General features: G+C 36.9%; 1 protein-coding gene across 5 annotated transcripts in view; it reads right to left on the bottom strand.

Moving 5' to 3' along the window:
• The window catches only part of STAG1 (STAG1 cohesin complex component), a 408,218-nt gene that overhangs the window by 242,826 nt on the left and 141,233 nt on the right, over positions 1-24,159 (bottom strand). For all 5 annotated transcript variants that reach the window (XM_058295002.2, XM_058295003.1, XM_058294999.2 and 2 more), the window contains one exon: positions 12,459-12,623. In XM_058295002.2, the coding sequence (XP_058150985.1) occupies positions 12,459-12,623 (165 nt within the window). The remainder of the gene's footprint in view (positions 1-12,458; positions 12,624-24,159) is intronic.

Below are 24,159 nucleotides of genomic sequence, written 5' to 3' on the forward strand. Positions count from 1 at the left end.
TATGCCCTTTATGTTTTACCTTCATTAAATTTGTTTCATTAAGAAAATCAGCAAAATTATCAAATTTTGTGCAAGTATTTTTATATAATAAAACATTACTATTATCACTGTAATAAAAGTGAGTAAACACTAACACTTTCTGGACAGAGTCACTTCTCCAAAAAAAAAAAAAAAAAAGTGTTTAGGCAGCTAAAATAAGATTCCTTCTTCAGTGAGATGTATATGTGTTGGAATATTATCCAAGTCCAAACAAAGCCAAATCTTCTCACCAAGAAGGCCACAATAAACTAGTAGATAATTCAGTGTAATGATGTCAATTTTTCATTTGTAATAAGATAAAATTCATCAAAATAACTTGAACCCAAGAAAGAAAAGAAATGTTCCTCACGTAAACTCACTTAACCCTCCAAAGGTATTCCATTACTTTCAAATGATCCTGAGATGTCATTTTAACCTTTTCTTTTATAGTTAAGCAAAGACATCAATCAATGGAGACCTCTCATGTCTGTCTTTCCTTAATTCCAGAGTCAGATTTCCTGTCCCTCGATCAGGAGGAAGGGATATTAGAAATAGTTCTTTGAGTGATGCTGGGGCACGAAGCCTGAAAGAAAGGTAGCCCTGACATAAGAATGTACTGAACTGGAGGATGGAGTAAGGAGGGGCAAGGAGGTTTTGGATGGTGATGAAGGAAGAATCTGCCCTTGGGACAAGTGAAATCAAGTTTTTCTCTGAAGGGGCCCTGAGCCCACCTTCATACCTTCCCCACTACATACATATAAGCTTTACTATATACTCAATTCCCCCAATCCTTGATCCCTACACCTTCCTCAACATCCTCCTGATGAACACCAGGATTGCAATGCCAGTAACAAAGAGCAACTGGACCACAAAGACAACAATAGACTAGTTGTTGAATGCTTCATGGGGGATGAGATGAGGGGTGGATTTCTTATCCATGTAGAGATTATTAGCAGGGGGCCTCCGCACAACTACATACTGAGAGTGCTACAGTCCTGGAATAGTGATTCTATCCTTGGCAGAGTCAGCAATATCTACCTCATCAAAGGCCTTCTATGAAGTGTTCTTTTGCTATAGCTTGATAGAGATAGCAGGCTGCTAGTAGTACACACCATCCATGTTCTTGAGATGAAGCTACCATCAGTCAAAAAAGAGTCACTGCAGCTCAGCTTCCCCTTCAGAAAGTTTAAAGACACAGGCATCCTAGCAATGATGCTTAGCAGAAAGGATGGTTTTCCTTGTCCAAATCAGGAGATGGCCATCAAGTTTACCAACCAGCACAATGACATGTGGTAGTACTAGTGGGCCTTCAAATACTCTTTCTGTCACAGATGGGGTTGTACAAGCATTCAACATGCACACAGACATGCTGGCCAGGCTTCAACAGGCTCTGACCATTCTTGTGGTCAATTAGGCATGCCTTAGTCAGCAGGAACTCAGAGGCTTAGAATGAAGTCATTCCCTTCAAGAAGCAGCATCACTAGCCCCCACCTCCACATAGCCTAACACAGTCAACTTGCACATGGAACACAGTAAGTACAATGTGACCAGTGGCATGGTCACCATCATTAGGCCCAGGTTCCCCACCAGGGTCAGACCAGGGAATGAAAACTGGACAGGACAAGAGGATATTCAGAGGGCTTGGAATAAGGACCCAGTGTCTACTGCCTGGGTGAGAGGCTGCAATTGTATTGCCCTAGCATCTCCATGCTTTTTTATTTTAATTTTTTAAAATCAAAGGTATAGCTGCTGAAGTTAATGATTATGTATATCTTAATGATTTTTAAAGTATTATTAAAGTTTCAAAAATTTTCGTTGTTTGATAATCCATCAGCCTCCACAGAAAAGATAATCTATATCTGGACTTTTACCTAAGAGTGAAATAAACTTTTATCATATTTAAATGACTGTTATTTTTTCGGTATTACACTGTTCTTTATTATTAATTCTATTCAAGTACTTATATTTGCTTAGTTCTATAAGGTTTTACTCCTTTTATCTCTATTACAGTACCTCCTTCCTTCAATTCCTTCTGCCTATCTTTGCCAGTTTCACTGAAGTCAATGAGTAGTATATTTCTTCTAATATCTCATTTAGCATTTCTTTCATGATTACTTAAAAATTCTGCAGTCACTAATATTTCTTGAAATTTTTAAGCTTTTAATGAAACATAAACACTCAAAGTTTCAAAAACTAATATGAACAATTTTTTTCTATTAATAGATCAAAAATGCATAAATAACACAGGTTAACAGGTGAGATTCTAGTGAGCTCACAGCTGCTTTTCATTTTTCTTGGTGTATTTTTTTTCAATAACCGCCAGCAAGACAAACACCCAGGTATCACTCTGGATTCCTATCTCTTTCTCATTTTCCAGAATCATTCCATAGCCTTAATATTTGTAGAATCTGTGACCTCTTCTTCATCCTCAGTGACACTATAAAAATTTGAACTTTCATTACTTCTCAAATGGATCAGTGAAAAAAGCTTCCTACTTGGTCTCTTTGATTCCAGTCCTAATAGCCTCTTTTATCAAATCATCTTCTTAATTGCTTCCAGAAAGAATTTTTAAAAATATACTTTCTTAAATGTCATTTTACAATAAAGTGAAAACATTCAGTGTTCGGAATCTAGCCTCTCTCTTGGTTCTATTTTTTATTAGACTATTTAGGCCCTTTATGGTCAGGGTATAAGGTTTCATATTTGTATGTGCTATTTCTACAGCAAGGAATGCACTCTGCTATTGCCTAGTTAATTCCTACTCAACTTTCAAGCCTCAGCTCTAGTTTTATCTACTTTGGTAAGTCTCCATGACCCCATCCTCCAGGAAGGCCTAAGTGAATTTTCTGTGCTCTTTATCCACTGTATTTATAAAAGTAGCTGATATTCATGATAAACAAAACTTTTGATGAACTAGGAATTTATTCTCTTATTAAAGTATTCTATTACAGAATATTGCCTCAAAATATAAAGGAATCATCTAGTACAGTCTCTGATTTTAGGAAGTTTCTATTAAACAGGTGAATCTGGTTCTTTATAATTTTGATAGGGCAAAAAGACTAAATGACAGAACAACAATAAATAACTACAGGGATCAAAAGTTAGCTGAATGTAGGATAAACAAAAGCAACTAGGTTCTTTAATATAAAGTTTATCAGAGACTTTACTTTCCATAGCTCCCCAAGGAGGAATGAGATATATTTTCCAAACATTTTTGATTAAAGAAGCTCTCTTTTTGAAAAACATTCTAGAAACTCCTTTTCAAAAAAATATCAGGTAACAAAATAAGCAAGATAGGAAGGTACAGAACACTTATCCCCAACAATACACTATTATATGTGTTTCTTCTTTTTTTGCTTCTGTTTCAGTTTACAGCTGAAGTACCTCATACATATCTTTTACGTCCCACTCTTTTTCTCCCACTCTTCTCATTAAATAATCAATATCATAAACATGGTGTTAAATAATCTTATGTATGCATTTACAGTTATATAAATAAATCATGCCTTATGTAACAATCTACAACTTGCTTTGTCCCATAAAACTCATTCCTGAAATTTATTCATAATGGTATCTATGCTCTAGTTCACTCATTTTGAGAAGTTAAACATTTAAATATATCACATTTATCAATTTTCCTGTTCACAGGCATTTACTATTTCTGTGCTAGTACAAACAAAATTAGCAATAAACATCCCTGAATATGCCTGCCTTATAAACATGTCCAAGAAATTCTCTAGAGGTTACATCTAGTAATTGAACTACTTACCCTCAATTAAAAAACAATGGTGGTTTACACAGTGTAAGAATTCATTAAATATTTACTGAATGAATGAAAACTGGATATGCCCTCCAATTAAAAAAAAAAGATGCTTAAAACTGTCTCCAAAATGATTATACAGATTTAAATTCCCATTAATCACTACTTTACAGCCTTGTTGACTTTTGGTATCTACTAGCCTTTTTTAATGTTCCTCAATATCAAGAGTTTGAAACAGTAGTTTATCTGGTTTCACCAAACTTTTATTAGATCTTTCCTTAGGACCCTACTGATTTAGCCTCTATTTTTAAATGGGCTTATGTTTCCCTTTATATGTTCTAATTGGTTATTACTGCTATAGAGAAGGTTATTGATTTTTTGTTATGTTTACTTTCTATCCGTGAATCTTGCTGAACACTCTCATTTGTTTCTTTTTTATTTTATTTTATTTTTTTTTTTAAGATTTATTTATTTATTTAATTTCCCCCCCTCCCCTGGTTGTCTGTTCTTGGTGTCTATTTGCTGCGTCTTGTTTCTTTGTCCGCTTCTGTTGTCGTCAGCGGCACGGGAAGTGTGGGCGGCGCCATTCCTGGGCAGGCTGCTCTTTCTTTTCACGCTGGGCGGCTTTCCTCACGGGCGCACTCCTTGCGCGTGGGGCTCCCCCACGCGGGGGACGCCGTTGCGTGGCACGGCACTCCTTGCGCATCAGCGCTGCGCATGGCCAGCTCCACACGGGTCAAGGAGGCCCAGGGTTTGAACCACGGACCTCCCATGTGGTAGACGGACGCCCTAACCACTGGGCCAAAGTCCGTTTCCCTGTTTCTTTTTTAATTCATTTATTTCTCTCCCCTTCCCTGACTCCCCCGCCCCCTCCCCCGCCCAGTAGTTTGTTCTCTGTGTCCATTCTCTTTGTGTTCTTCTGTGTCCGCTCGTATTCTTTTTAGCGGCACCGTGAATCTGTGTCTCTTTTTGTTGCGTCATCTTGCTGCGTCAGCTCCCTGTGTGTGCGGCACCACCCTGGGCCAGCTGCGCTTTTTTTGAGTAGGGTGGCTCTCCTTACGGGGCGCACTCCTTGCACGTGGGGCTCCCCTACAGGAAGGACAACCCTGTGTGGCATGGCACTCCTTGCACGCATCAGCAATGCACCTGGGCCAGTTCATCACACGGGTCAGGAGGCCCTGGGTTTGAACCTTGGACTTCCCATGTGGTAGGTGGATGTGCTATCCATTGAGACAAATCTGCTTCCCTCATTGATTCTTTTTTTTTTTTTAGTATTTTATCTCTTTTGTTCTTTTTTTTTTAAGATTTATTTATTTATTTCTCTCCCCCCTACCCCTACCCCCACCCCGACTCTGGTTGTCTGTTCTCTGTGTCTATTTGCTGCATCTTGTTTCTTTGTCCGCTTCTGTTGTTGTCAGCGGCACGAGAATCTGTGTCTCTTTTTGTTGCGTCAGCTCTCCGTGTGTGCGGCGCCATTCCTGGGCAGGCTGCATTTTGTTTTGCCCTGGCCGGCTCTCCTTACGGGGCGCACTCCTTGCGCGTGGAGCTCCCTTACGCGGGGGACACCCCTGCGTGGCATGGCACTCCTTGCGTGCATCAGCACTGCGCGTGGACCAGCTCCACACGGGTCAGGGAGGCCCGGGGTTTGAACCGCGGACCTCCCATGTGGTAGACGGACTCCCTAACCACTGGGCCAAGTCCATTTCCCTCTTTTGTTCTCAACAGTCAATAGTTTCTCTTAAAATTTCTACTTAGACAATTACATATCATCTGAAAATATGGATAATTTTGTGTCTTTCTTTTCAATTATTTTGGCTCATTTCTTTTTTTGCTTTCATTCCACTGGCTAGGGGTTCAGTATTCTGAGTGCTGAATAGTATCTATAATGCTTGCTCCTGGAAATTTCACTGTTAAAAGTTTCCTCATGTTCCTAATTCATCAAGAGTTTTTTTTTTTTATCATGAATATCAGCTACTTTTATCAGAGTTTCCTCTAAACATTCTGTATTCAGAAAAATATAGCCCTTTTCCCTCCTGTATTCTGATTATTTTGGTATATTACAGTAAAAGATTTTCTAGCATTAAAATATCCTTGCATTGCTAAAACCTTAAAAAGGTATTAAACTCAAATTGTTAATTTTTCTTTTTCTTTTTTTTTGTAGGTACCAGGGCCGGGGAATGAACCCAGATCTCATATGTGGGAAGCTGGTCCTCAACCACTGAGCTACACCAGCTCCCTGATATTTTGATTTCTCCACAGTTTCTATTTAACGAAATTTCCTTTTCTACTTTTATTATTCCTTTCTGTCTAATTTCTCTCTTTCTTTCTCTATCTTCTGTTGTTGAAAGCTATTTAAAATTAATAGATTTCAGACTATATATTTTCCAAGCAGTGCTTTAGTTAGCCCCAACAAGTTGTGATATGTATTGCTTTCACTGACTACATATTTGACAAAATTTGTGATTTTTATTTTTCATATTTTTTTAACACTTGTGTTATTTCAAAATGCATTTTCATATTTCCGAGTATACTGCAATTTAGAAGGGATTATTGTGTGTTTCAACAATAACTGCATTACAGTTGAAGAAATGGGTCAGTCATTCCTTGATGAGTTTTTTTTAGTCCTCAATATTCTACCGTTCCAGCATAATATTTATAGGTATGTAATTATTTTCACTTATCTTGCTCATTTACAAGAATACACTTTGGATCTGCAGACATATGTCTGGATATTTCCTTACAATTATCTCTTCAAAAACCACATCTTTTCTATCCCCTCTGATCTATTACCCTGGCATATTTTGGAACCCTTCATTCCATCTGGAAGTCTCTCAAGTGCTCTTTAATATTGTTTTTTACCTCCTTGCATCTCTGGGCTACAGTCTACAGAAATATCTGATGAATGTCAATTGATTAATTCCCTCTGTGATGGCATCTAATCTAGCATTTTTCTCCAATTAAATTAATTTACTTAATTTTTAAATTCTGACAATGTATTTTCAATTTTAAAGAATGGTTCTTTTTCTTATCTACCTATTCTTCACTTGACCCCCTCCCCTCATTTTTGGTACTACATGGATTTTCTTATTTCATCCCTATCTCACACATACTTATTTCTTTTACTATTCATCCCTCCCAACCCTAACAGTTTTGTTATTACCTCTACTTATCCCTGCATTTTCACATTACATAATGTGGACTTCTTGCTCTAAGAAAATATTTAAGATTTTTACAGATCCAGTCACTAACCAAGTCAGCAGACATTTCAATTCAGGCCCTGGATATAAGCACTGTGTCTGTCTTCTCTCTTCCCTTAGTTCTTGATTTCTAATAAGTGGATCTTTAGTATAATTTATCATCCAAACTATGATAATTTTGAGTATTAAAAGAGTCTTCGATAATAACTACACTGGGACAGTAAGCATCGAGTGGGAGTCTCCAGGCCAACCTGGGAAAGATGATTACCCTAAACATAAGCTCCCCTCAGTAGCTTTTTTTCAGCCTCTTTATAAGTACAGAGACTAGTTAGGGCCTGACATTATTTAGTAATAAGCCTGAATCCAGTATCCTATTCTTCGTGGAGCACTTTTAAGTCATTTAACACGCAAAAACTCAGTTCCTAGTTATGAAGGTCCTGAGTCGAAGCCTGTTCTTGAGGTTGCAGCTTTTCTTACGTTCAGACCATGGAAATATTTAGCTTGTTTCTAAACTCAAGGAAGTGGACTTGGCCTAATGGATAAAGCGTCCGTCTACCACATAGGAGGTCCACAGTTCAAACCCCGGGCCTCCCTGGCCCGTGTGGAGCTGGCCCATGTGCAGTGCTGATGTGCACAAGGAGTTCCATGCCATGCAGGGCTGTCCCCCGCGTAGGGGAGCCCCATGCACAAGGAGTGCACCCTGTAAGAAAAGCCACTCAGCGCGAAAGAAAGTGCAGCCTCCCCAAGAATGGCGCTGCACAGAGAGCTGACACAACAAGATGACGCAGTAAAAATAATCCCAGATTCCCAGTACCGCTGATAAGGATAGAAGCAGTCATAGAAGAACACACAGTGAGTGGACACAGAAAGCAGATAACTGGGGGCAGGAGAAGGGGAGAGAAATAAATAAAAAATAAATCTTTAAAATGAAATAAAATTAAAAAACTCAATGATGACTGTATTCTTTTAAATATTTTATCTATAAATAAGTTTGAAGTGTGGAGGTGGTAAACAATGAGAATACTGTGCCACCACCTTCAATGGATAGCTCTTATCCATTTTTAAAACATGCATTACCTTTGACCAGTAACTACTTCCAGGAATTTATATTGCAAAAATACTTCACAGAGGATTGTGGGAAGATGGTGACAAACTAACAGGCATAGCTGAATGCTCTCCAAAAAAACAATGGAGAAAGAGCCGAAAGCTGTCTGAGGGACCTGCTTTGGGAGTCAGCAAACCAGGACAGTGCTACACATCCCCCAGATGGGTGAGGGACAGAGAGAAGAAGCCACCAAAGTGACAAATGAGCCTTTCCAAGCCCCCATGGCAGCCAGGAAGGGCTCCCTCCTCCACCCCCAAGATATTAAGCTGGCGTAAAACCCCTGGCTCACTGCAGGCAAATGAGAGGGGAACAGATATCCTCCTCCCTGTCAGATGTTTCAAGAGTAAAGGGAGGAGAGGTGGGGGGTTGTTTTTGTTCAGTGAATTCAGCCAGCAGAACCTGCTTTGAATCTCCGATCTGGGGATTCAACAAAGGACTACAGAAAGCCAAGACTTAAACACCTCGCTGGAAAGGTGTACTGACTAGCACCATCTGCTGGCAAGTCTAGAAAATGCATGAACAAAAACAGTTCAATCTCTTTGTATCCAACCCTGGGGAGAAAATCTGTACCCACTAATGAGTCCCTTGCCCAATTTTGAATTAAGCTGGGCAATTTTAAAGACTGAGAATAAGTTGAACCAAATACAAAAGAAGAGCTGGGGTGGGGGGGGGGGGACGGGGGACTACTAGGCAAGAGAGAGAAACTAGCCATCAGAGTAAATTCACCAACATATTCAGATCCCTAGACATCAGCAAAAAACTATAAGCCATACAAGGAAACAGGAAGAGATAGCCCAGTCAAAAGAACAAACCAAATATCCTGAAGAAATAAAGGATTTAATACTATTAATCGGTGATAATCCCATAACTCTCCTAAATCACTCCAAGGAATTTAAAGAAAATATGACTAAAGAAACAAAGGATATTAAGACAACACTGGGAAAGCATAAAGGACAATTTGAAAGTCTACAAAGAGAAGTAATAGACCTCAAAGGAATGAAAGACACAAAGGATGAGATTAAAAACATATTAGAAGTACATAAGAGCAGATGTGAAGTGTCTGAAGACAGAATAAGTGATTTCGAAGACAGAATATCTGAAATGGAAGGACAGGAAAACAGAAAGAGACAAGAATGGAAAAACAAACTGGAACAGTCTTAGGGAATTGAATGACAATGAGAAATGCACATTCGCATTATTGGTGTCCCAGAAGGAGAAGAGAATGGAAAAGGGGCAGAAAGAATATTTGAGGAAATAATGACCAAAAACTTCCCAACCCTTATGAAGGGGACAAATATCAATATCCAAGAAGGACAAAGCACCCCAAACAGAATAAATCTTAATAGACCTACCCTGAGACACCTACTATGCAGAATGACAACTATCAGAGATAAGGAGTGGATTCTGAAAGCAGCAAGAGAAAAGCACAGCATCACATACAAGGGAAACTCAGTAAGATTAATGTCGACCTCTCATCAGAAACCATCATGGAGGAGAGAAGAAAGTGGTATGATGTATTTAAGATACTGAAAGAGAAAAACTGCCAATCAAGAATTCTGTATCCAGCAAAGCTTCAAAGCTGAGAGTGAGTTCAGAGTCTTCCCAGACAAACAAAAACTGATAGAATATGTTACCAAAAGACCAGATCTGCAAGAGATACTAAAGGGAGTGCTGCAGCCTGAAAGGAAAAACAAGGGCTAGAGATTTGGAGAAGAGTTTCTAAATGAAGATTATTAGGAAGAGTAAACTAAAGGATAAGAAGAAACATAATAGAACGATATGAAAACAGAGAACTTAAGGACAACATGGATGAAATAAGTAATGCCTTACAGTAATAACACAATGTTAATAGACTGAACTCCCCCCCCCCCAATCAAAAGACACAGACTGACAGAATGGAAAAAAAATATGAGCCATCTATATGTTGTTTACAAGAGACTGACTTCAGATGCAACCAAGTAGTAAAAGGCTGGAAAAAGGTATTCCATGCAAATAGTTGTTGCCGCCTTTCTCCACCCCTCCTCCCCTTCCAGCCCCCGCCGCCCTTCCCGCCAGTCCCGCCCATATTGCCAACCTACAATCTGCCCTCTTCCCCAGTAACTGCTTACCTCAGGTCTATCCATCAGCTTCAGCCTGTCCACAGCCGCCCCTTAGCCAACCCTCCCTTCATCACGCCCCTCCCTCTACCCAACCCTATATAGCTAAGTGTACTTCCGTAATAAAGCAGACCTGTTCTTGCGCTCAAGCGGTCTCCGTGGTTCTTTCCTAACCGCGCGTCCCCCACGCCTGGAGAACCGGTGCTCCATCTTGGAGCACCCCCCGCCGGCTGCCTGGCAGGAGCAAGCCCCCCCGACTCTTGGGCCTGAGCGAGGACGAAACCCTCACACTCAGCTACAAATAGTAACCAAAAAAGACCTGGAGCAGACCAGATTAATGTAAAATAATATTACAACACATGAGCAATAATTACTTGGTGCAATTGGCAAATTGTTCCTGTGATCAGTATACTGTAATTTTTTTCATATAAACTAAACACTTGTTTTTAATTGAGGGGGATTGGAGAAGAGAGATATTTTTGGATACTGCATTTTTCTTTAACCCTTTCTTATTTATACTCTTGAATTAAAATAATTTATCTGGCTCAATAATGATTTAGCATGACTACTGAACAAGATTTTGAATTTTTTCTGCCTCATAAAATTATGAGTTGGCAACTGTTATTTACTGTAATACATTCTAATAAGATATAAAGAATTTCCAAATAGGAATCTGTTTATCTAGAAAGAATTATGGCCTAAATGGAAATTAAATAACTAAACCAATAATGTATTTCATTCTTAGAGATTAGTATGTCCAACAGTTAGAGCTGTAATATAAAAATTAGAATTATGTTATAATTAATTTCTATATTTGAATTATTATTTACATTTATAAGTGTTGACTGCTATACTATCTATTTTTTATAATTGATTTATATGAAATCTAACCTGGTCTGCACTTTCCTTTAAAATTTTTCATTTTATTCAATCTATTTTTCTATTGATTTTACAATTTTACAATAAAGGACTTTTTAACAGCTAAAAAAACCCGATACTTTAACATGCACAACTTAGATGTATATATAAGAAAATATAAAGTGATATTGTTATAATAGGCCAAAACTGCAAATAGTCCAAATAATAGAAATTGGCTAAATAAATCATGGCTCAGTCATATAAGGAATACTATGCAAACACTAAAAAACCATGAGATAAATCTACAGAGGAAAAAAAAAAAATGCCCACAATATAAAGAGCAATCTAGACAAAGAATAGAGAACCTATTAGATGCAAGAAGCATATGATAGAGTAACCAATTATTTTCTTTCAAATATAAATGATTATAAGATTTTGTTCATATTAAATAAACTTTAAATGAAAATTCACTTCCCTTACTTTTTCATCTATTGATATTTCCATCTGAAGACAGGAAGCAATAAAACAGCTGTCAAAATTAATATTTCTGTAGTTTGTTAAAATTCCTACTATAAAAACTTAATGGGTAAAGGCCACTTAATTTATCTACTTTTAAATAATACTTATGTAATTATATTTTATAAAAATTACCTAAATATTCAAAGTCAAATTGAAAATGAAATATCAAAAGCAAATAACATAAACAGATTTAACATATTTTCAATCACTACTAATCAAAGAAATGCTAATTAACATAATAATGAATCATCATTTTTTCACCTATATTATTAAGTAATTCTTGAAAAAAAAATACCCAATTGCTAGCACTGGTAAAAGGAAAGGTGGGCATTCTGCTAGACTTCTGGTGAAAGGTGAAGTGTTGCAATTTTTTTGGAGTAAGACAGTACTTATATATCACAACAATTTAAAATATCCTTTAATAAAATAATTCCAATGTAATTTTCTTGGTATTTAATTGAAAAAATATGTAGAGATACAACATAATAACGATTAAATTTTATAATACTAAAAAACCTGTAAAGCTCCACTAAAGAAATAGTAAAGTGATTATGGTATATCCTCATAATGAATCACTCACACACACACACAATTAACCATGAAATATTAATTGTGGTTATTCCAGATTCACTTTTGTAGATCTTTCTTTAATATTCAAAAATATACATGTTTTACTTAAGATGACAAAATTCTAAAAAATACGATCTAAGGCAACTGAAAAACTCTTGGACAGCTCACATTACATGCAAAAGTCATTTCACTAAACACAACTAAATTTAAAGTTTATCTTACAATTGAACAAAATGCCTTTCCTGATGCTCTTTACGAAACAAATTTTTAAAACTTAAGCTAAACCTCTTGATTACAAAATCAACAAGAATATACAAGAAACACTTAAATCTTACCTGCATTGCACTTTTCCCCAGTTTCACCACCTCGAATAGCGTGACAGGCTCCCCTTCGCCATTCTGCTGAGGGTGCCCATTAGCTCTTCCACGGCCTGTTCCTCTAACTCCAGCTTCAATTCTGCTCTTTTCTCCTGGAGATTTTCGAGGTTTCTTATTTGTAGACTGAATAAGAGTTTGAGAAAAACATTACAATTAAATGCAGGCTGACTTTGCTTTATGCAAGATGATGTCAAATTGTCTGCTCCCATGAAAGGTATTTAGCACTATACATACCTGCTTCCATGAAAGGTTTAGCATTACTACAGATAAGACATAATCTCTGACCAATGAGCTTTTCCATTTATAATAAAAATAAAGTGCAAAAGGCAAAACATAAGTTCATACATTAAAGATATGAAATAAATAAATAAATAATGGATTATAACATATAACATCCCTTGAAAGTGATGAATATTCAACTTCTCCCTCTTCTGAAGTGTTCGGTATCTCATTATATTAATATCACTAAATTAAAGTATGTATTGAACATATTTGAACTATACTAGATACTAGGAAAACATCAATAAACAAAAGACAAATATCCTTGACCTGGTAGACAGTACATTCTTTAATTAACATCTCATACTCCCCAAATCCAAGTTTTAAAAAGTCAACATTAGGTATATTTCATCTGCGTCTCACTTTAGATCCAAGGGTAATTTGAAAGAATAGTCTGAGTCACTGTTGTATCTTCTATAATTTCATTTATATAAAAACTCACTGCAAGGCTGCTGCTTCAAACTCACTAATGACATCCAAATTATTAAACACAATAGAATTTTTTGGAACTTTCTCATAATGAGTCTCATGGTGTTCTTCCTTTCCTTTCAGATATATTTTCCTTCTACATATCCCTTAACTGTAGGTGTTAGCTAGAGTTCTTCTCAATCTTTATACACTACTTTGAGTAATTTAACTCATTCACATATCCCTGTTCCAGTTATTAATTTTTTGCCCCTCAGCTCTAAATGTATCCTAATTTGATCCGCTTTGTGATACTATAGTTGGACCCTGTAAACTTGCTCTTTTGCAATCTACAACCATAGGTAGTTCATACAGGGCACTGGAGTAAAACTATGAACGGAGCAAAGAGGACTTCTCTTCCTGGTGCCAGTACATGGTTCCTGCTTTTGCCATTACAGTGACCCTTAGAGTACTTTCTCAATCTTCTTAGAAGTTATAATCTTATGTAAGGATACTTAATGATTTCACTAATTTTTAAATAAACTTTTTTTTAAAGAACAGTTTGGACCCAAGGGACAGAGAGAGCCTGCAATGGCAAGCAAGACCAGCCCCAAGGGGTCTAAGCCCCCGCTCAATTAGAGGTGGAGTGGGTATCACCATCCCAGAAGCCTCAGGATTGGGGAAAGAACAATGGACTAGAATAGATTTACAGTTATTCTAGTATAGACTTATTGTTATTCTAGCAATGGAAGAACTTTTATCACTGATGTGGAGGCAGTGGTCACTGGAGGTTCTAAGAGGGAGAGAAAAAACAGGTGTAATATGGGGGCATGTTTGGGACACTGGAATTGTCCTGAACAATACTGCAATGACAGATACAAGCCATTATAAATTTTGTCATAATACAAAACTGTGCAGGACAGAGGGTAAACTATAATGCCACTTAGTGGCAATGCTCCAATATGTGATCATCAATTCTAACAAATTACTACACTAATGAAGGATGTTGTTAATGTGGGGAAGTGAGGGAGTGGGAGGGGTGAGGCAAATGGGAATCCCCTATATTTTTTATGCAACATTTATATAATCTGAAGTATTTTTTAATTTAAAAAAGTATTTTTAAAAAAGTATGGACATGCAGAACAATGCAAAGGTAGCACAAAGAATCCCATATATACAACACCTAGTTATCCCTATTATTAACAAGTACGCTCCATTTGTTAAAATTATTGCACCAATATTGACAATTAACTGAAGTCCATACTTTATTCAGATTTCCTTAGGTTTTGCCTAATGATCTTTTCTTGTTCTGTTCCAGGACCCCAATTAGGATCCTGCATTACATTTAGATGTCATGTCTCTCTAGGTCCCCTTGGCAATAATTTTCCTGGTTTAAAATAAACTTGATACTTCGGAAGAATATTGGTTGGGTATTTTGTACAATGTCCCTCAACTGGGATTTGTCTGATGTATTTCTCATGATTAAACTGAGATTATGAGTTTGGAGGAAGAAGATCACAAATGAAAATCACCATTTTCATCATCTCATATTAAGTGTACATACTAACAAAATGACTTATCACTGTTGATATTGACCTTAATCACTTGGCCGAGATAGTGTTTGTCAGGTTTCTCCACTGTGAAGTTACTCTTTCTCCCCCTTTTAATGCAGTACTCTTTCTTGGAAGGAAGTCCACTATATACAGCCCATGTTCAAGTGGTGGGGAATTTACTTCTCCTCTGAAGGAGAATAATCTACATAAATTATTTGAAATTCTTCTACACAGGAGATTTGTCTGTTCTCACCCATTTATTTATTTTTTGTATTATTTGAATCAGCATGGTCTCATGCTTATTTTATACTTTGGGTTATAATCCAATTGTATGTTATTTATTTTTCTGTTCCAATTGTTCTAGGTTTGGCCACTGAGGTCTCTTTCAGTTGACTCCTGTCTCCCTTTGACACACCCCTACTGTTGTCGTTGGTTTCTTTGAGCACTTCCATACTTTCTAGCACTATAAGATGCTTGGGGTTCACCTTCTCTATTTCCTGTCTCACTTCTAGAATTGGCCATTTGTCCCAGGAGACCTGATTTCTTTTGCTAGAGAACAATATTAGAAACCAAGATCTAGATAATAGGTTTCACTCATTGCTAATGGGGTGTGTCCTTACTCTTTGGCCCTCTCAGGAAAGCAAGGAAATATGTGCATGTATACTAACCTGAAAACACACATTATTACAAGTGTTTTATACATAACCATCTGTATCCGTATTAAGCTACACATAAATGCAAACTGATGTCTCCAGCTCTTTTCCATTACAACTGGATGCCTCCCCTTGTTGATCCACTAGCACCCACTCCAAAAGTAAGGAGCCTGCTACCCTGCTTACTTAATTGCTTGATTCCAATATACATGCATAGCAGTACTGGAATTGTTAAACAGTGACTCTATGGGAAACAACTTTATCCACTAGATTACAGTGCTTTTATAAAGTTTCTTTTGCCTTTAGTCTTAAAGATTCATTTCCAAAGTTCACCTTTTCCCCCACTGCCTTCCAGAAGGTTGTTTTACACATTTGTGATACAGTTAGAATCTCTTATTGCAGTCTGTGTTCCTTCCTTGGGGTCCCATATCAGTTGAATGATTTTTTTTTTCATTATATACATTCGATTCACTCTTTGCGCCGTGAAGTTTTGTGTGCAAATGCACTGTTATATCCATAAAGTATCATACAGAATAGCTTTACTACCATAAAAAATCCCATTCTTCACCCGTTTAACCCTCCCCTTGTCCCCTAATTTTTTGTCATCACTATGAGAGTTATGTCTTTTATAGATAATTGAAATCAGACTGATGTAGCCTTTACATATTGGCTTATTTCACTTAACAATATGCATTTAAAATTCATACATGTCTTTTTATGGTTGAATAGTACATTTTATTTCTGAATAATATTCCATTGTATGAACACAGCACAGGTTTGTTTATCCATTCATCCATTAAAGAACACCTGGGTAACCAATTTTTGGTAATTAAGAAAAAGCTGCTGGTTTTCTGTATAGATGTAAGTTTTTGAATCAGTCTTATAAATAGCTAGTAATGTTAAGTGTCAGATGGTATGGTAAGACTACATTTAGCTATGTTAAAAACGGTCAAACTGTCTTCCAAAGTGGTTATTTCACTTTGCATTCCCACCAGCAATGAATGAGAGTTATTCTTTCTTTACACCTTCACCAGCAATTGGCATTGTCAGTTTTTTGGATTTCAGCCATTCTAATAGGAGCATGGCGTCTTAATTTGCAATCCTCAAATGACAAATGATTATTGTCTTTTTAATAATAATGCTTTACATGAAATATTTTCCATTCAAATTACTGGCAAGGATTTTGTTTTCTGGCTGGACTATAACTGATTTTTACATATGCACTATCCAACACAGTATCCACTAGCCATATATAGCTAATTGAACAGTGAAATGTGGCTAGTTACTATAATGAGATATGCTTTAAGTGTAAAATATCCACAAGATTTTGAGAATTTAGTGAGAAAAAAAGGATGTAAAATATTTCAATCATTTTTATATGGATAAATATTTAAATATTTTGCATTCAATGTTTTATTATAATTAATTTCACCCGTTTCTGTCACTTACTAGATTATTTTAAATTGCATATGTGACTCACATAACATTTGTTCACAGAGCCACTCTATTGTAATACTGAAACCAAGGTAATCCTTGTAACATAGATCTAGAGATCCCATCACTTCCTTTAATATCTGACCTTAAATAGCCCTCATTACCATCAAGTTAAAGTTCAAATTCCTTGGTATGGCAGGTAAGTCTATCAATTACTACCTATTAGTCATCTACACATCAGATCTCTCCTTACATGCCACAATCCTACCAGATTGATCAAAGTTACCTAAAAGCATCGTTCTTTTATGAATACATCCTCTTCAGCAAGACTCCAGATTCTAGACCTGCATAACAAGTCTTGTATTTATTCACTCTTTAGAGTAACAGGTATGTTCCCACTAGTCTGGGCGGCGGGGGTAGGGAGTAAGTAAAACAGGCAATATATTCAAGTGCTTCAAAATTAAAAATGTGGTAAAAGCTATATAGTGAGAGTCTGCCTTCTTAATCCTGTCCCCAAGCCCCCAACTTCCTTTCCGTTGAGGCAATCAATTTAATAGTTTCTTAAATGTCCTGCCACAGATATTTAAACATATAAATACAAATGCATATATTTTCATGCATCCATCTATCTATTCTTAGTTACTTACACAATTCTGCACATTCCACTTTCACTATCAATATATTTTACAGTCAATCTATAGCATACCTAGAGAATGTCTTCATTCTTTTTGGAAATATGGAGAATTTCACTGCATAGATGTATACTAATTTAACCATTGTCCTATTGATGAGTATTTATTTCACTTCCAATCTTTTACTATTACAAATAATGCTGCAACAAATAAGCCTGTGCATGTGTGGGAATACTATACCTATACAGTATGAATGTAGTATGTACCAAACTCCATGAAAAAAGGAGAAATAATGTATAATTCCCATATTTTAGGGACTTTTTCAGGACTGGTATAAAGGGGAAAAGATAACATAAAAATCCATTTGATCTTACCTGGGGTCTGTCTACATTTCATTCCCATTACGACAAAAGTGATTTTCCTTCTACAGACCCAGACAATAATGCACAGTAAAGCAGCAGAAAGACAAACAAAAAAACTGTTCAGAAAGTATTTCCCTAATATGAAGAGTGAGAGAATGGCAAGATCAAAACATAACAGGATTCATGCAATCTTTGGCTTCTACCTGAGGAATACATTTTGTAGTCATGAAGTAATTCCTCTCTCAGGTATACAGCTGTGCCTATCTCATTCAAATTACTATATTTTGAAGATTTATTTATTTTTTAAAATTTACTTCCCTCCCCTCCTCCCGCCCCCCAGTTGTCTGCTCTCTGTGTCCATTCACTGTGTGTTCTCCTCTATGACCGCTTGTATTCTTATCAGCAGCACCGGGAATCTGTGTCTCTTCTGTTGCATCATCTTGCTGCGTCAGCTCTGTGTGTGTGCGGCACCACTCCTGGGCAGGCTGAGCTTTTTTTGCAAGGGGTGGCTCTCCATATGGGGTGCACTCCTTGCACATGGGGCTCCCCTATGCGGGGGACACCCCTGCATGGCACGGCACACCTTGTATGTATCAGCACTGTGTGTGGGCCAGCTCACCACACGGGTCAGAAGGCCCTGGGTTTGAACCCTGGACCTCCCATGTGGTAGGCAGATGCTCTATCCAGTGAGTCAAATCTGCTTCCCAAATTACTATATTTTGTTTTGGAGGTTTTTGTGAGTGTTTGTGAAGATTTAAAAATTAAGACTATGACAGTTATTTAATTCACCATGCCTTAGACCTACCAGTAACCCTACTTCAGGGACTAAAGTCTTATTCTTGAATCCCAGGCAATTAGGTACGGTCCCACAATAAGTTCCACCACCACCTAGATGGCAGCTCTAGCATAGATTTAGCTTAGTACAGATCTCTAAATGTTGACTGCTCCTAGAGATTTCATTTCCCTGGTGGAACATGAACAACGTACTTTATATCCACCAACTAACCCTGTAATTCTTAATTTCATTACTAGCAAACATATCTCTTTCCAAATATCTACCTAAACTTAGTGAACAAGTTAGTATCTATGTCTTGTCTCATGGAGTATGCTTATACTGTTTTTCAGAATTCATGTTTAAGAGACTCAGTGATATTGCCAAATACCTGAATCTAATAATGAGGAAATAGACAAATCAAAATTGAGGGACATTCAACAAATGTCCTAACTTGTATTTTTCAAAAATGTCAAGATGTTAAAAACCAAAGAAGTATGGAATTGTTGAAAATGAGGAGAAATTAAAAAGACAAAAATAAATATAATGCATGGGTTTTTATTGTATCCTACACTGAAAAACATTAATATAAAGGACATTATGAAAACTACTGGGGAACTTCATATATTGATTGTAATTAGAGAATGGTATTGTATCTATATTAAATTCCATGGTTCTGATAATTGTATAATGCTTACATATGATAACTGTATAATGGTTTTGATAACTGTACAATGCTTACATATGAGTACACACCTTGAACTATTTAGGGTAAGGGGTCATACTGTCTACAATTTATTCTCAAATGATTCAGGAATCTTTTGATTCTTATACCTCACACCATATATAAAATTATCTTGAAATAAATTTACACATATGTAATAGCAGGAAAACAAGAAGTTCTTGGAAATCATGACTTTGGCAAAGATTTTTAAAGTAAGATGCAAAAAATACTAACTGTAAAAGAAGATTATCAACAAACTGGACTTGATCAAAAGAAAAACCTTTGCTTTTCAATACAAGAAAGCAACTGCTCAAACATCATTTTCTGGTAAAGATTATCCTTTTTCACAAAATATTAAAGTGGAGCCATTATTGTAAATCAGTTGACCATATATGGGTCTTTCTCTGAACTCTCTTATTCCAGCCCACAGGTGTTATCTGTCACTGTGCCAAAATCAATCTGCCTTGATTATTGTAGCTTTATAAAAAGACTTGAGATCTAGTAGTGGGTGTTCTTCAACTAAGCTCTTCTTCAGTATTGCATTGGCTATTATAGGGATTTTGCATTCCCATGTACCTTTTAGCATAATCAACTTCAAAAAGCAAACATGTTAGGATATTGTTTTTGTTTTTTTCAAACTTGCTAGAATTTTGATTGAGACTGCAACAATACAGATCAATATGAGGGAAAGTGGACATCTTAAAAATGGCCATAAAACTTATTAAAAAGTGCCCAAATTCATTAGTCATCAGAAAAAATGAAAATAAAGTAAAAAATGAGCTACCACTATATAACCATAAGAAAGACTAAAATCAAATGTTACGCAAAATTACTGGCAAAATCAGGGGATGGTGAGGGTGTGGAATGAATGGAACTCTTCTATTGCTTGTGGAAAAACATACTAGTATAACCATTTTTGAAAAAATTTTAACAGTACATATAAATTCACTATTACTATGAATTTATTAATTGACATGAATCATTGATTCTACTCAAGGGTATATACACCCAACAGAAATGAACAATGATAGACACAAAAAGACTTGTAGAAAGTGTTAATAAAAGTATTCGTTTATTCATAATAGCCAAAAGGTAGAAAAAAAATTAAATACACATAAACAGGAGAATGGGTATATAAGTTAAGGAATATTTATGTACTCGAATATTAAATAGCAATAAAAAAGATCAAATTACTGAGCATGCAAGCATAGCTTCCTAGACACAATGTTGAGTGAAAGCTACAACAACACAAAACCAATAAATCACTTATATGAATTTTTCTTTTAATAAAGATTTACATTATTTATCCCCCCCTTCCCCCAGAAGGTTCTCTCATCTGTTTCCTCATTGTTTGCTTGCCTTTTCCAGGAGGCACGGGGAACCGAACCTGGGACCTCCCACATGAAAGCTCAATGGACTGAGCCACATCCACTCCCCCATCTATATGAAATTTAAAAACAGACAAAAAAAAAAATCTTGGCAGTAACAGTCATAATAGTTGGTACTACTAGGAAAGATACAGAACAGAAAGAGCACAAAGGAGATTTTCTGAGGGTGCATAAAATGGCCTACATCTTGACTTTGATTATAGTTACATGGATGTATAACATAAATAAAAAGTATTAGAGTGTTGATGTGGCTCCCATATGGAAGGTTCCAAATTTGGTTCCTGCCACCTCCTGAAAAAACAAACAACGGGCATAAAAAAAACAAAAAAACCAACTCAGGAAAGCTGATGTGGCTCAGTGGTTGAGCACCGGCTTCCTACATACGAGGTCCCTGGTTCAGTCCCCAGCCCCAGGTACCTCAAAAAAAGAAAGAAAGAAATGAAGAAAAGGAGGAAGGAAAGGAGGAAGGAAAGGAGGAAGGGAGGGAGGGAGGGAGGGAGGGAGGGAGGGAGGGAGGAAGGAAGGAAGGAAGGAAGGAAGGAAGGAAGGAAGGAAGGAAGGAAGGAAGGAAGGAAGGAAGGAAGGAAGGAAGGAAGGAAGGAAGGAAGGAAGGAAGGAAATTAAAACCATGCAATCTTAAGATCTATATATTTTATGTAGGTTTTAATTCAATTAAAAAAAAAAAAAGATCCTGATCCTACACCACCTTTTGTCACCATTAAAAAGTACAAACCCATCTGCACATCTACAGCAAAAATGAACAGCCCTTGAGGAATGACTCACTAATCAGTATAAATATTTCACGAATATAACGAGGTCAGTTTGTAGTTCAGGGTTTATTTACTCAGCAAATATTTATTTGAGGAAATACAAAGAAGTGGTTAAGAGCATGGACTATGGAATCAAAATTCCAGGTTTGAATGTGACTCAGCAACTTCCTGGTGAGGCTAGGGGAGTACCTTAATCCTTTCATGCTTTGGTTTCCTCCTCTGATATGCAAGAATAATAGCATGTATCTCCTCAGTATTATCATAAAGATTATATAAGTAATGTTTGGCACACAACGAATGCTCAGTACCTGTTAGTTATTAGATATTTTTACAACACAGTGCCACTGGGCAAATAGTGTAAAACTAAAAATGATAGTTCCAGCCCTCAGGGAATTTACATTCTAATAAGGAAGAAGCGCAGGCTAATTGACTTCAGGTAAGTTGATATTTCAGTATTCACATATAACAAAATATCTGGTGCCTAGAATAGTTAATCATCTTAAATCTTTCGAAGGTGTCACATTCAAATGCTGCTCTAAGACCACAAAGCAATGCATTATAGAAACTTTTTTTCACATGTACTTCTACAGTCTTGGTTTTTTTTTTTTTGTTTCATTTTGGGGGGGGGGGGGGGCGAGTAAGAAGAACTTATTGAGACATGGGGGAAAGAACAGAGCTTGCTGAGAAATGGGACAGAAGGGTGGAAATACCGAGATTTGATGTGGGATCCTCTAGGCAGAGAGAGCAATCTGGTTTGTACAGTTACTTTTATTAAATTATTGATTACTCCTTCCCTTACTAGTGCTAAGGGCTCGAGAAGCTGCAGCTGTTATTGGCTACTGCACCAATGGTGGGGGTCAATTGTGAGGAATGTCTGGAATATGTGGGGCCTCCCCTCAGCCCCGTAAAGAGTCCCAACACCATTTTGAAAGATATTCAAATTTACTTAAAAGTTGCAAGAACACAGTAAGAACTGCTGCATATCATTCACCATGATTTCTGGTTTTTAACCTTTTCCACATTTGCTTTATTATTCTCTTGATATCTGTATCTATATATATCTATGTATCTATACTACACATACATATATACATTTTTCTGTACCATTTGTGAATAAGATGCAGATATGGTACATCAAAATACACTCTCTCACATAGCTATAGTACAACCATTCAAATCAGAAGGTTAACATTAATACAATTCTACCATCTAACAGACAAACCCCAAGAAAATGTCATCAAATTTTGAAATGTCTTTTATAGTAAAATGATCCAATCCAGGATCACACACTGCAATTAGCTGTCCCTTTACTCTCATTTAATCTGGAACAATATCACAATCTTTCATTGTTTTTCATGTTCTTGACATTTTTAAGCATATCAGCAAGTTATTTATTTTGTAGAATGTTCCTCCATTTGGTTTTGTCTGATGTTTTACCATGATTAGATTTGGGTTATGCATTTTCAGCAGGAATATCGGAGAAATGATGGTCTGTTTTGAGTGTGTCCTATTAGGAAGTAAAGAATTTTAGTTTGTCCCATCACTGGTAATCGTAACTTCGTTAATTTGGTTAAATTGATGACTGCCGGGAAGCAGACTTGGCCCAGTGGTTAGGGCATCCATCCGCCACATGGGAGGTCTGCGGTTCAAACCCTGGGCCTCCTCGACCCGTGTGCAGCTGGCCCACGCACAGTACTGATGCATGCAAGGAGTGCCCTGACACGCAGGAGAGTCCCCGCATAGGGGAGCCCCATGTGCAAGGAGTGCGCCCTGTAAGAAGAGCTGCCCTGCACAAAAAAAGCGCAGCCTGCCCAGGAGTGGTGCTACACACACAGAGAGCTGACGCAGCAAGATGATGCAACAGAAAGAGACACAGATTCCCAGTGCCACTGACAAGAATATAAGCGGACACAGAAGAACACAGAGAGCAGACAATGGGAGGGGGGAGGAGAAATAAATAAAATTTTAAAAATCTTAAAAAAAAAAACATTTTGTGAGTGATAACTCCAAGACTATGTAAATAGCTTCACACCAGACTTTCACGAATCTGTCCTGGCATCCACTGATGATTTTTCCCTGAATAAATCATTATTATGATAGTTGTTAAAAGTGATTTTCTAATTCCATCAATCTGTCTACATTTATAAGTTTGCATCCTATGAATGCATGTATATATGTATGTACATATATCAATATGGATTCATGGATTCTTACATTCTTCAGCGGTTTACAGTCTGTTGCTATCTTTAATTGATACTCAAAAATTTCCAGTAGGAGCCTTCAAGCTGGCTTCAATGTCCCTTTGATATGTTCCCATTATTATTTGAGCATATTCTTACTTCCTATTATAAAAATATGTTACAGGCTCACCTTGAACTTTCTTTGGCCAATCCCTGGGATCAGTCATTTCTCTAAGGAGTACTGATAGTTCTTGGTAGCAAATGTTATTTAGAAACCAAGATATGGGTGTTAGACACACTTACTACTACTAAAATGTCAATTCCTATGCTTTCTCAGTAGTCTCTTGCAGACCAACACAGCCATATTATTTTCATATCTATATACAGATCTAGATAGGCAGGTGATATGTATCACTGATACCTCCAAATTCCAATTCAATACCACTTTCAAATCTGTAACCACCTTCTCTTACAGTGAAAATTCTGGCTCCTGTTATCTCTCAATGT

Source organism: Dasypus novemcinctus, chromosome 4 (assembly GCF_030445035.2).
Source record: "Dasypus novemcinctus isolate mDasNov1 chromosome 4, mDasNov1.1.hap2, whole genome shotgun sequence".
Classification (NCBI taxonomy): domain Eukaryota; kingdom Metazoa; phylum Chordata; class Mammalia; order Cingulata; family Dasypodidae; genus Dasypus; species Dasypus novemcinctus.